Here is a 14,161-nt window from a genome sequence, read left to right on the forward strand (position 1 = left end):
ATGGATACACGGGTATGATTAGTACCCACTCATACTCATACCCATCTACCCAACGGATAGAGATTCTTGCCCACTAACATGTCCGCGTGTAGAGAAATCATCCCATACACGCTTTTATATCGGGCAAAACCCGTCGGATTTTTGGGTTCCGGGTACCCATTGCCATCTCTAAGTGTAGTCAATATAACACCTCATATGTTAACTATAGATTTTAACCCAACACCCGTGGAGTCTAGCTCAACACACATTCTTTGACCTATTATCACATGCGTTTTTCTTTAGGCAAAAGTCACCATACTCTTCGATTAGAAGCCTTGGCTAAGTGATAAACATCATAGAGGGTCTACCTTAACCATCCTATACTAATCAAAAGAGAGACTTAGGAAAATTATTAAATCTATTGTTTTACATTTTTCAAAGGGCAAGGTAGTTGTAATTGCTTCTTTTGCCTTAAACTTTGGAAAACCCTAGATAAAAGACCACTAAGTATCCTTTGGTGAAATTTAGCACAAGACCATGTTATTGCACCTAGATACCGGAAAAAAAACCTACAGTAGCCACTTCTAGATAGAAGATGTAGTGTAAAATGCCCCCTTTGTCCTAGTTCTTGTTATCCTAATTATTTTTTACCCCAAAATCCTATGACAACCTATTTTAACCAGTAGGGAGTTACTGTAATGTTTATAGAGTTTTTAGTATTTCCTAGGACAAGGTTGTAGTTCAAAAGCATCCTCTAAAAGCTTAATAGAAAGAGAGAGAGAATTAAAGGTTAACTAATTTTAATTAAATAATTTCAGCAAACACACTTGAGCCTTAACTAGATTTTTCGGAGAATAATTTAAGTCTTAACCTACCTTTTTCCTTTTGTCAAATCTTAATGTGGACTCTAAACGCAACTCTTATAAAGACTCATTCTAATGAGTATAAACCCCCACTTGCTAAGTGACTTAGTATTATTTCACCATGCACCCTCAAGAAACTTTTTGCATCTCATAACATATATATATATATATATATTAGAGTTGAAAAACCGATTTCATTCTATAATTTTATATACATTTAATTTTATTAGAGTTAAAAAATAAACCAACCCATTATAAATAACTTAAGATAATATTTAATTATGCTTAATAATTATTTATAATTATATATATATATATACCTTATATAATAACAAAACTTGCATTATTTCGGTAGGGACCGCGCGGACGCGTATCCCCTCTACCACAAATTATGATGTCCACTCTCGTACTTGAGGAGATGGTAAATTAATGCTCCTTCCAATTGCAATGAAGGCCACTAGTCTAGGCCATGACTCTTCTTGATGAGCCATAGACCCCATCAAGGTAAGTATGTTTCAAAGGTGCACTTACATGTCCCTTTATTGCATACGTTCTCGTTTCTCCTGGTTGATTAGTCGGTGTGGTACTTTCCAATCCGCTAAACATAGCTAAACACGTGGGTTTGTGCATGACAGGACGATGAGCTGATAGGGAGCGGGGCTCCTTTGTGGTCCTAATTGGACTGGCCTTATCAAAACAGCCCACCTAGGCCAAGAACCAACGTGCGGCGCAGCCTTTCCAGGTTCCAAGCTCTTACTAGAACAGCTACAGATCGGTTACCGTGCACTCTGCAGTCTATCCAGTGCGCTGCGCAGCATAGTAGCCCTGGTGATCGCCGTCGCCGGCTCAAGGCATCCCGTTCGGATAGCACTTGTACTTTCTGCTTCTGCAATTGAAGCACAAACACGTACGCAATACACGTGTTCAAGTTTATGCAGCGGCAAATTAAGAACATGGTTAAATAGACTGAAAGTGGAGAGGGGCAATAGTACCAAGTAACCAAAGCCCAATATACTGACGGTCAGGGGCGGGCCCAGGGGTGGTTCAAGGGTATTCATTGAATACCCAAGTTTTTGGTTGTTTTTAGTGATCTATAGTAATTTGTCAATAATATATTATAAAAAATAGTGTTAGAGCACTAATTTCTTTGATCTTTTGAATTTTTGAATACCCAATCTTAAATTTCTAGGCCCGCTTCTGCTGACGGCGACATCAACAGAACACACTGCGTGCAGTTAGTTAACATGACGGCAAACACAACAGAAGAACCGAGAGATAGTATTACAGTGAACGAGTTAACGGGAAAAATTTAGAGCACGATCTAGTGATTTTGGAAAACATCAACTGTTTGTTAATTTCCACTTGCCTGTTAGATTACACTATGGATCAGGCCCGCTTCCTTTGATGAAAAATCTCAAACCTGTTACAGGCATGGTTCATGGGTGGTGATGCTTTGGCTGTTACTGATAGCGAGCAAGAACCATGAATACACTGAAAAAATAGATCAGATATGGATCCTACCCTATCACATGTACACAAACCATTTCCAAAATTCAAATAAGAAAAGGCACATTCAACTGTTGACAAAATGGTATTTTGATTCTACGTAACTCTCAGCTTCCCAAAGGAAGGAACCGAAAGCAACTGCCTCCAAGACCAGATGATTGAGCTCTGTAAATGTGATTGTTATCATTCTGCCATCCTTTGCATTGACCGAACCATCGTCCAATACTTTGATGTCTGGCCGTCCAAACAACGCCTGAGTTTGCTTCTCGATCAGTGAGACGGCTTCCTTCGATCTGATAGTAGCATATCTTTGCAATGTGTCAGCATCCAGTTGTGAGACATAAGACCTCAACTTGTTTGGATTTGATTTTTCATCGTCCAAACTTATCTCCTCCCCATCAGGTGTAATCTGTACTAAGGACTCCATATCCCAGAATGGATTAGGCTGTAGGTTTTCAAATACTATCTGCTGGTTGGGCTTTGGTGGGAGAGTCTTCATAGTTTTCTCAAGTTGGAATCGCTCATCCACTCTCTTCAGAAAGTAACCATACATGATGGATGCTGCATACAGCTTTCCAAGATTCAAGTTGCTGATCTCAACAACAGTATCGGGCGGTGATGCTATCTTTTCTCCCATGATAAGATTGAGATGGTTTTGTATCATCTCAAAGGCGTCTGCGGAGTGTATGTTTCGCAATTTGTCTTCTTGATTAGGCAATGCGGATATGTCACGTACAGGGCCACCCCCTGGTGATAATGCAGGTGTCATATATATGTCATTTTCCATGAACCTATATGTAACCCAACAGTAGATAATCTCTTCTAAGGCATTTTGCCTTTCCTTCTCTTTGACTTCTGCAATTCTCCTGTAGTTCAATTAGCTTATCACCAATTAGTGAAGTGTTAAGTGTTTCATTGATGTGACTATGACTATATTTACATGATTCAATGGAGGGTACAACAACAACATCAAAGCCTTCTAGTCCCAAGCAAGTTATGGTAGGCTATCATCTCATCAGTCAATCTACTTAGCTCCACCTTGTTCCCCCTATCTCTACTGCCAACACTGTTTCTGTTCTTCCAAATTATATATTGTCTGAACTGTGCCTTTTGCATACAGAAACCATTTTGTTCAATGTCGTGAGACTAAATGCGCATAATTTTTCATGGATAATTGCCTTCCAGATTTCACATCTTAACATAAAACATTGTGAACAAAATAGCAGGTATGATATATGAGTGCTTGCTGCTGATTTGAAGGAAACAGTTCTAAGGAATTGAGAGAACTTACTTGTAGAGGAGGTCCTGGGGAACTTTTGAGGCTTCTTCACTTTGGGCAGATTTCTCTGATTGAAGATTTTCAAGTTGCTGATCAACTGTTGCAGGGATAAGATGAGGGTGTGATTGTAGTATTTGAATCAGAAGCTGGCCACTTGGAGATTCAAATCTAAGTGGAGCAAGCCGTGTGTAGCCATCACCAGATTCTGCTTTTGCTTTAATCTTAAACATCCTTGTACGGTAATTATGAATCTGGAATCCAGCTTTGGAACGAATGCTACAAGGGAATCCCTGCAGAACAACCCATCATCACTTGACCCAGAATAGCTTAGCTTGGAACAAAAAGTAGGATGTAGGTTGCTCGTATATAATACAGCAACATGACATAAACAGATAATTGAGTAGATAAGTAGGGCCTTAATGAACATCTGGATTCAGCAGAACAGTTCAAGCATAAGGAAGAAAAAAATGCAATGATTATCATCAGATGTTAAGAAAGAACCACACAGCACTCAGAAAATCAACTACACGATAGACACAACACAACCAACTTCAACAAACACATCAAAATTTAGTGAAAACAAGTGAGACAAAACATCAATAGTGTAAGTACCAGACATGTTTTCATCAAGTTAGAAGGATCGGCATGCTATACATGATAAGCATCATGAACAGCCAAAATCCTTGAAACAGAAATATCAAATGCTAAGACAGCAAAGGCCTTTTTATCTATCTTTATGGTCTGAGCAGCTTTCAGGGAAGTTTTATATTCGATTTTTAGCATTGCAAGACACTGCCATTTGTATGGATTAAATCGAATTGCATACCAGTGTTGAATAAAATGCAGATATATTTTTGTATTGTTGAGTTTGTGATCCAAATTCTGAAGAAGGCGTCCAAGTTGGCGAGCGAAGCGGAGGCCCGTCGCTGGGAGGCTTGGGCCGGAGCCCCCCGCGGTACGGATCGTTTTAGGGTTTCACCTCTATAAATATCCTTGTAAGCCGCAGGAGATAATCATCTCAATTGTAAATCTCCTGCGATCTGTAACCACCCGAAAATAGTGAGAAGTTGCTGGCCGGTGCCCGTGGTTTTTTCCCCTTCGCTTTAGAGGGGTTTTCCATGTTAAATCCGTGTCTTCTCTGTGATTGATCTTGTTTGTGTCGTATTCATTCATAACAAGTATGAATGGACAGAGCAGCATACCAGGCACTCCATTAATGAAGTTGTTGCAATAGTGGATGCATCACACGGTAGAGCAACAACAAACAAAATAGCATGCAACACAGCCCAGGTTGGCACTAACAGCAGCTACTCAAAGTTTACTCAAATTAATTATAACCAAGCAAGCTCCCATAAATTATGGTTCAAGCCTTATTCTGCAACCTGATCTACACAACACCAGCGTCAAACATCAGAATTTAGGGAAATAAGTGAGCAAAAAAACATTGATATTGTAAGTGCCAGACATATGTTTTTTACTTTTTTACAACTCTACGAAGGTTTGCAATTCTATATCACTATATGGAAATTTTGAACAAATTGGCAAGAGCTCTGCCTTTCAATTAAGAGAGAAAAAGAGTGTGTGCGTATGCCCAAAACCAAAAGTGCTCAAAAGCTCCCAGCACAATAAATCGAGTATGAAAGAGGGGGAACTCATCTCAGCAAACTAAACCAGTTGTCAATGATGTGCTCTTTTATGCATATCCATATTCTCCTTGATCTGCTACACGACCTGGTAGACCGAGGAAGGGTTAGTGTCAAAGATCCTTTGGTTGTGGTCTTTCCAGAGGTTCCACAAGGTGTAGATGACAAGGCCGTTGAAAGCTAGCTTGCGTTCTTTGGGAACGAGACGTAGGTTGTTCTCTCATCAATCGCCAAAGGAGATGAAGTTTGTGTGCTGAGTCACATCAGCCATCTCAAAGTGTTCTCATGAAGTGATTTGGCTCCATACCGCCTGTGCAAATGGGCAGGCGATGCATAGGTGGTATCCGGGCCATTGCAGAGAGCACAAGAGTCTTGGTGAGGGCGTGAGGCCATCCCCGATGAGTAAGGTTGTTGACCGTGAGGATTTTGTTTTGGATGAGAACTAGGTAAAAATTTTGCATGTGTTTCCCATGTGAGCTCGCCAAAAGATGTTTGTTTTGGATGACGACTAGGCTGAATTGGCGCTATACTATTCATCCGCAGCCCATTTTCAAGTGATTTTGTCTGTTATCCGGTTGTAAAAGGAACTCTGAATGGCCAAAGCAATATAAATTCTTCTGTTTGGGTTACTGTGGTGATCTTTCCCCTCAAAGTTCTGACACAGGTGCCGTTTGTCAGTTCCTGTTGGACTGTTTTGTTTTTCCTTCTGACCAAGTGGAACAGGTGAGTTGCTAGATTTCTTGGGGCCTCACTGTTAAGCCAACTATGCTGCCAGAATTTTGCTTTGCTTCCATTTTCGATGGCTACGATGGTGGAGGCATTGAAGAGGAAGCCACCTACTGCATTGCAGGGGACTTGTCGGCCCAAGGCTTGTCTTCCGCTGTCCACTATTGCCAAAGCCACCGAAGTCGAAGAGTTCTGCTAAACTTTTCTAGGTCCAACACTCCCAGACCGTCCAAGTCTTTGGGCATACAGACCATTGGCCAATTTACCAGACAATGACCACCATTAGCATTTGCATCTCCTTCCCAAAGGAAGGATCGATGAATCTTGTTAATTTGCTTTCTTACCCAGACTGCAAGCGAGAAGATCATTAGGGGATAGGTCGGTACAGATGAAAGGACTGACATGACTAGAATGTGTCGTCCAGCTCCATTTGGGAGCCTGCCTTTCCAGTCTGGCAGAGTTGCCGATTTTCTCGATGAGCGGTTGCACATGAAATTTTCTGATGGTGTGGGTGTGCAACTAAAGGCCCAAGAAGCGGCACGGAAAGTCCTTTTGAGATCCTTGAAAGGGCTCTAGGATGTGTTGGAGGTCCATATCTTCACATTGGATGGGGTATATGGCAATCATCACGAACAACCAAAATCCTCACAACAGAAATATCAAATTCTAAGGCAGCCCTGGTCTTCCAATCTATATTTATGATTTGAGCTACTTTCAGTGACAAATTCTATCTTTCAGCCTCGCAAAACACTAGCATTTGAGTAGTAGGTTAAATTGTTTTCCGTGTCCGTTGTGAATAAAGTGCAGTGCCGATATTTTTCACTGAACGGGCAAAGCACACCCAGTAGGCCAGCACGGCAACACTGTAGCATGTAGCTCCAGCGCTCTGGAAAAAAAATGATCGAGAAGTTGTTGCAACACTGGATGTGTCGCAAGGCAGAGCAACATCACACAAAACCTCATGCGACACAGACCAGATTAGCACCAAGAGCAACACAACCCAAAGGCTGCTCACTGCTCATTTTGAGCCCACAAATTACGCTTCAAGCCTTATTCTGCAATCCGATCTGTACAAATATAACGTCCAATTTGAGGAACCACACGCCCCTACCAGAACTTTAGCACAAAGAGGATAATATGATGTTGCAAGGAATATCACACATAACTTTAGCTAGATGCCAGTAGTCTAGGCGCAGCAACCAACAAGTCAGAGCGGTACCAATACCGGCGGGAGCCATACACGCTCGCAATCGCTACTAAAAAGCATCTGCACCAGTACGCCATACGGAATAATAAATGGCCGGAGGCAGGGGAGGGGGAGGAGCCACCTTGCAGAAGAGCCTGACGGACCCCACGGCGGCGCGCGGCCTGGCGCCACATGATGACGTGGTCGAGGAGGCGGTGGCGGGGGATGGTGAGGCGAGCACGAGCGCCGCTTCGGCCCACGCCGGCATCGCGTGGCGGGCGGGGAACGCGGAGGGCTCAGGGCAGCGAGAGCGAAGGCCTGGGCTGGGGCTGAGGAGCAGAGCAGGTGAGATTCCGTCGGCTGATTGGGTTCCTGAGTTTTTCTCGGCGACAGCGTGAGTACTTGAGAACAGGCTGATCTTTTTTTTTTTTTTGGGAGCGCGTGCTCCGCCTCCGCTTAACAGTAGTTCTCTAATACACTTCCTAAATCAACAATTTAAATAATTAACACAAAAACTCGTCTCCAACGGTTCTCTAAATAAGCTTTCTAAATTTAACAACTTTTTATCTAACCTTGTTTCCTCTCTACATTTGATAACCATTTAGCAACTCCCTAAACAAAAATGTTTACTGCATTATATAGATAATGAAGGTAATTGATGATATTTGTGACTTTATCTTTTTTATGTGGATAGATACAAAACAAAATTACAACCTATATTAAGAGAACTATTGGAGAACTCACATTTTTGTACTCCCAAAGTTATTTAGCAACTTCTTAAATCTGTGATTTAAAGAGCTAAAATTTATATAACTATTGGAGTTGCTCTTAGCTCCCTATCTCTGTTGTGCGAAAAAAATATTTCTCGCGGCGATCTCAGCGAACGCATGCAGTCCGTTTTCAGCATAGATAAATTCAGATCTCCATCCTCGTTTAAATTTAATTATACTTCATTCGATATTAATATAAAATATTATCATTTATGTAAATTGTTAGATGTAAAAATCATTGTGAACGTTAAAATGAACATATTTATATACGGTTGATCTCTTGATAAATTAATTAATTATTTTTATTATTAACTATTATATAAAAGCATCCTCACATGTAATTTTAATGGATCCAAAAGGAAAACGGGAATGAGAAATGCTTCTTCATCCTCGTCCCTATCGGATGAGAAGTTTTCCTGTTTACATCCCCGTGAGAAAAAAAATTTCTTCATCTCCATCTTCTAATAGAGGAATTTCCCCGAAAAATCGAGGCTCAGATCCCCATTGCCATTTCTATTTCTGACTGTTGTGGTGTTGTCTACACATCACGACACACCATACCTACTACTGGGTGAGGAATGGAAAATAATATAATATAGAGTAGTTAGTATAGGGTTAAAATATGGAGTAAATATGACTGCGGATGATTATGATATAGAGTAAAGAATTTTAATGATAAAGATAAAATATTTTTTAATATAAATTTAGAGTTATATGACCGGATGTATCATAAAATAGCCCTGCAGTGGTCGACTATATGATATGAAGTCTTGCACCCTATTTCTTCTCTGCCGAGCGGGCTCCACCTGGACAACCACCCCAGGCGAGCTCCTGCTGTCTGCCGCAGGGAGGCGGAGATAGGGGTGGATATCGGCTGAGTCGAGCTGGTGTCTCGGCTCGATTCGTTAAGAAACCGAGCCAGAGAACCAGTTTGACTCGGCTCGTTTGCGAGCTCGAGCTGGCTCTTTTAGCTCGCGAGCCACAACAAAAAAATACATATATATATACAACAATATAATAAATTGCTAGTTAATTTTATAATAATTTAATACTAAAAAGGCTAACAATACTCAATTCTATATATCACATTATTTAAACCCTAAATTAATATAGTTCATCACTCATTAATTCATTCAATACAAGTATATACTTTGTTTTATAGATAAATGCTAGCTCATTCGAGCTAACGAGCTGGCTTGAGCTCGTGTCGAATTGGCTCGTTAACGAACCGAGCTGAGATGTTAGCTCAGCTCGTGATAAAATTGAAATTAACCGAGCCGAGCTGACCACGAGTCGAGTGAGCTCACGAGACACGAGTATTTTGTCCATAAAAGTCGCCTAGAGGGGGGGTGAATAGGGCGAATCTGAAATTTAACAACTTAAGCACAACTACAAGCCGGGTTAGCGTTAGAAATATAAACGAGTCCGAAAGAGAGGGCGCAAAACAAATCGTGAGCGAATAAAGAGTGTGACACAATGATTTGTTTTACCGAGGTTCGGTTCTCGCAAACCTACTCCCCGTTGAGGTGGTCACAAAGGCCGGGTCTCTTTCAACCCTTTCCCTCTCTCAAACGGTCCCTCGGACCGAGTGAGCTTCTTTTCTCAATCAAACGGGAACAAACTTCCCCGCAAGGACCACCACACAATTGGTGTCTCTTGCCTCGGTTACAATTGAGTTGTTCACAAGAAGGAATGAAAGAAGGAAGCAATCCAAGCGCAAGAGCTCAAATGAACACAACAAATCTCTCTCACTAATCACTAAAGCTTTGTGTGGAATTAGGAGATGATTTGATCTATTTGGTGTGTCTAGTATTGAATGTTATAGCTCTTGTAAGGTGTAGAAGTGTAGAAACTTGGATGACTTGAATGTGGGGGTGGTTGGGGTATTTATAGCCCCAACCACCAAACTTGACCGTTGGTGGATGCTGTTGTCGACGGGCGCACCGGACAGTCCGGTGCGCCACCGGACACTGTCCGGTGCGCCAGCCACGTCACCTGGTCGTTGGGTTCCGACCGTTAGAGCTCTATTTTGTGGGCCCTGTAGGCTGTCCGGTGTGCCACCCGCGCGTGCTCTGCTCCTCTGCACGCGCAGGCGCGCATTTAATGCGTTGCAGTCGACCGTTGCGCGCGAAGTAGTCGTTGCTCCGCTGGCTCACCGGACAGTCCGGTGTTATACCGTACAGTCCGGTGAATTTTAGCGGAGCAGATTCCCGAAGCAGGCGAGTTCAGAGTCGCTCTCCCTTGGTGCACCGGACACTGTCCGGTGGTACACCGGACAGTCCAGTGAATTATAGCGGAGCGCCTCTGAGAATTCCCGAAGGTGTTGAGTTCAGCTTGGAGTTCCCTAGTGCACCGGACACTGTCCGGTGCGCCAGACCAGGGAGCACTTCGGTTGTCCCTTGCTCTTTTTGTGTGAACCCATTCTTGGTCTTTTTATTGACTTATTGTGAACCTTTGGCACCTGTAGAACTTATAGACTAGAGCAAACTAGTTAGTCCAATTATTTGTGTTGGGCAATTCAACCACCAAAATCAATTAGGAAATAGGTGTAAGCCTAATTCTCTTTCAATCTCCCCCTTTTTGGTGATTGATGCCAACACAAACCAAAGCAAGTATAGAAGTGCATAATTGAACTAGTTTGCATAATTGTAAGTGCAAAGGTTACTTGGAATTGAGCCAATAGAAATTCATAAGATATGCATGGATTGTTTCTTTTATTTTTAACATTTTGGACCACGCTTGCACCACATGTTTTGTTTTGCAAATTCTTTTGTAAATTCTTTTCAAAGTTCTTTTGTAAATAGTCAAAGGTAAATGAATAAGGTTTTGAGAAGCATTTTCAAGATTTGAAATTTTCTCCCCCTGTTTCAAATGCTTTTCCTTTGACTTAAACAAAACTCCCCCTCAATAAATTCCTCCTCTTAGTGTTCAAGAGGGTTTTAAGATATCAATTTTGAAGGTGCTACTTTCTCCCCCTTTTGAACACAATAAGATACCAATTTGAAAAACTCTTTTTAAAATGCGGTGGTGGTGCAGTCCTTTTGCTTTGGGCTAATACTTTCTCCCCCTTTGGCATGAATCGCCAAAAACGGATACTTTGAGTGAAATATAAGCCCTTATCCTAACTACTTTCTCCCCTTTGGCAAATAAAATATAAGTGAAGATTATACCAAAGACGGAGAGTTGCTCGGAGCGACGGCGAAGGATGAGTTATGGAGTGGAGTGGAAGCCTTTGTCTTCGCCGAAGACTCCAATTCCCTTTCAATACACCTATGACTTGGTTTGAAATTCACTTGAAGACACATTAGTCATAGTTATATAAAAGAGACATGATCAAAGGTATATTTATGAGCTATGTATGCAAGACATCAAAAGAAGTTCCTAGAATCAAGAATATTTAGCTCATGCCTAAGTTTGTTAAAAGTTTGTTCATATAGTGGCTTGGTAAAGATATCGGCTAATTGTTCCTTAGTGTTAATATATGCAATCTCGATATCTCCCTTTTGTTGGTGATCCCTTAAGAAATGATATCGAATGGCTATGTGTTTAGTGCGGCTATGCTCAACGGGATTATCCGCCATGCGGATTGCACTCTCATTATCACATAGAAGAGGAACTTTGGTTAATTTGTAACCATAGTCCCTAAGGGTTTGCCTCATCCAAAGTAGTTGCGCGCAACAATGGCCTGCGGCAATGTACTCGGCTTCGGCGGTAGAAAGAGCTACGGAATTTTGCTTCTTTGAAGCCCAAGATACCAAGGATCTTCCCAAGAACTGGCAAGTCCCCGATGTGCTCTTTCTATTAATCTTACACCCCGCCCAATCGGCATCCGAATAACCAATTAAATCAAATGTGGATCCCCGAGGGTACCAAAGCCCAAACTTAGGAGTATGAACCAAATATCTCAAGATTCGTTTTACGGCCGTAAGGTGAGCTTCCTTAGGGTCGGCTTGGAATCTTGCACACATGCATACGGAAAGCATAATATCCGGTCGAGATGCACATAAATAGAGTAAAGAGCCTATCATCGACCGGTATACCTTTTGATCTACGGATTTACCTCCCTGTGTCGAGGTCAAGATGCCCATTGGTTCCCATGGGTGTCTTGATGGGCTTGGCATCCTTCATTCCAAACTTGTTTAGAATGTCTTGAATATACTTCGTTTGGCTAATGAAGGTGCCCTCTTGGAGTTGCTTCACTTGAAATCCTAAGAAGTACTTCAACTCCCCCATCATAGACATCTCGAATTTTTGTGTCATGATCCTACTAAATTCTTCACATGTAGATTCGTTAGTAGACCCAAATATAATATCATCAACATAAATTTGGCATACAAACAAATCATTGTCAAGAGTTTTAGTGAATAGAGTAGGATCGACCTTTCCGACTTTGAATCCATTAGTGATAAGGAAATCTCTAAGGCATTCATACCATGCTCTTGGGGCTTGCTTGAGCCCATAAAGCGCCTTAGAGAGTTTGTAAACATGGTTAGGGTACTCACTATCTTCAAAGCCGGGAGGTTGCTCAACATAGACCTCTTCCTTGATTGGTCCATTGAGGAAGGCACTTTTCACGTCCATTTGGTAAAGCTTAAAGCCATGGTAAGTAGCATAGGCAAGTAATATGCGAATTGACTCAAGCCTAGCTACGGGTGCATAGGTTTCACCAAAATCCAAACCTTCGACTTGTGAATATCCTTTGGCCACAAGTCGGGCTTTGTTCCTTGTCACCACACCATGCTCGTCTTGCTTGTTACGTAACACCCACTTGGTTCCTACAACATTTTGATTAGGACGTGGAACCAAATGTCATACCTCATTCCTAGTGAAGTTGTTGAGCTCCTCTTGCATCGCCACCACCCAATCTGAATCTTGTAGTGCTTCCTCTACCCTGTGTGGCTCAATAGAGGAAACAAAAGAGTAATGCTCACAAAAATGTGCAACACGAGATCTAGTGGTTACCCCCTTATGAATGTCATCGAGGATGGTTCGACGGGGTGATCTCGTTGGATTGCTTGGTGGACTCTTGGGTGTGGCGGTCTTGGTTCTTCATCCTCCTTGTCTTGATCATTTGCATCTCCCCCTTGATTATTGTCGTCATCTTGAGGTGGCTCATCTTCTTGATCTTCTCCTTCATCAACTTGAGCATCATCCTCATTTTGAGTTGGTGGAGATGCTTGCGTGGAGGAGGATGGTTGATCTTGTGCATTTGGAGGCTCTTCGGATTCCTTAGGACACACATCCCCAATGGACATGTTCCTAAGCGCGATGCACGGAGCCTCTTCATCACCTATCTCATCAAGATCAACATGTTCTACTTGAGAGCCGTTAGTCTCATCAAACACAACGTCACAAGAAACTTCAACTAGTCCTAAGGACTTGTTAAAGACTCTATATGCCCTTGTGTTTGAATCATATCCTAGTAAAAAGCCTTCTACTGTCTTAGGAGCAAATTTAGATTTTCTACCTCTTTTAACAATGTAAGTGCAATCAACCCTAATTGGGGGTTTTGGTGATTAATGACAAAACAAACTAAGATTCTAACAAGTTTGCTCCTAGTATGTACACAGTAATTCTACAGACAGGAGAAGCACAGCGGATTTAAAATTCCACATCAAATGGCGTGCTCCAAGTGCTTAGAAACAACGGCGGTGCTAAATTTATAATTCTTGAGTCATAGGAATCACCGTGCAATTAAGAGGGATCCGCGACGGTTAAGTAAGTTGTGCAATGAGCCAAGTTCAAAATCTTTTGAAAACATCTTGGAGATCATTTTTCCAGATCATGAATGCCCCTGAGAAAAACAAATTTTACTTCCCACAAAGACTCCGCTTTTGTTCTCATCAAAATACTCAAAATTTGGTTTCAGCCCCCAAAACCGGTTCAACCGGTCCTGAAACCGGTTCAATCGGTTTCGGTACTGTTCACCTGCCACCTCTGCTCTGACCTGTCTGACAGTCAGAGCTGTCAGAAAAGTCGCAGCAGATATTTTTCTAAAACCGGTTGAGTCGAATTTTTTCCTTACTCAGCCGGTTTTGGAACCGGTCGAGTCTCCAGCTGAGTAGCTCAGTGGACCGGGATCCCCCTGGTAGAAACCGGTTCAACCGGTCTGAAAACCGGTTCAACCGGTTTTTACTCTTTTTCTCCCAACGGCTGCCAGCTTTTGGGGGATCCTTTATATACCCCCTCACACTCTCTCTCTCTCATTT

At 42.0% G+C, this 14,161-nt stretch overlaps 1 protein-coding gene and 1 non-coding gene across 2 annotated transcripts; both read right to left on the reverse strand.

Moving 5' to 3' along the window:
• Positions 1 to 1,193: 1,193 nt before the first annotated feature.
• LOC111590395 (U1 spliceosomal RNA) lies at positions 1,194 to 1,354 on the reverse strand. The gene has a single exon (XR_004853519.1). It is a non-coding gene; the product is annotated as a U1 spliceosomal RNA (small nuclear RNA).
• An 857-nt stretch (positions 1,355 to 2,211) lies between these two features.
• LOC100278968 (uncharacterized) lies at positions 2,212 to 7,529 on the reverse strand. Its single transcript, NM_001152061.1, is given in 3 exon segments — positions 2,212 to 3,214; positions 3,640 to 3,917; positions 7,325 to 7,529. Coding segments are annotated over 3 exon segments (1,203 nt in total). The 5' UTR covers positions 7,451 to 7,529; the 3' UTR covers positions 2,212 to 2,415.
• Positions 7,530 to 14,161: the final 6,632 nt, after the last annotated feature.

This window comes from Zea mays, chromosome 10, assembly GCF_902167145.1.
Source record: "Zea mays cultivar B73 chromosome 10, Zm-B73-REFERENCE-NAM-5.0, whole genome shotgun sequence".
NCBI classification, from domain to species: domain Eukaryota; kingdom Viridiplantae; phylum Streptophyta; class Magnoliopsida; order Poales; family Poaceae; genus Zea; species Zea mays.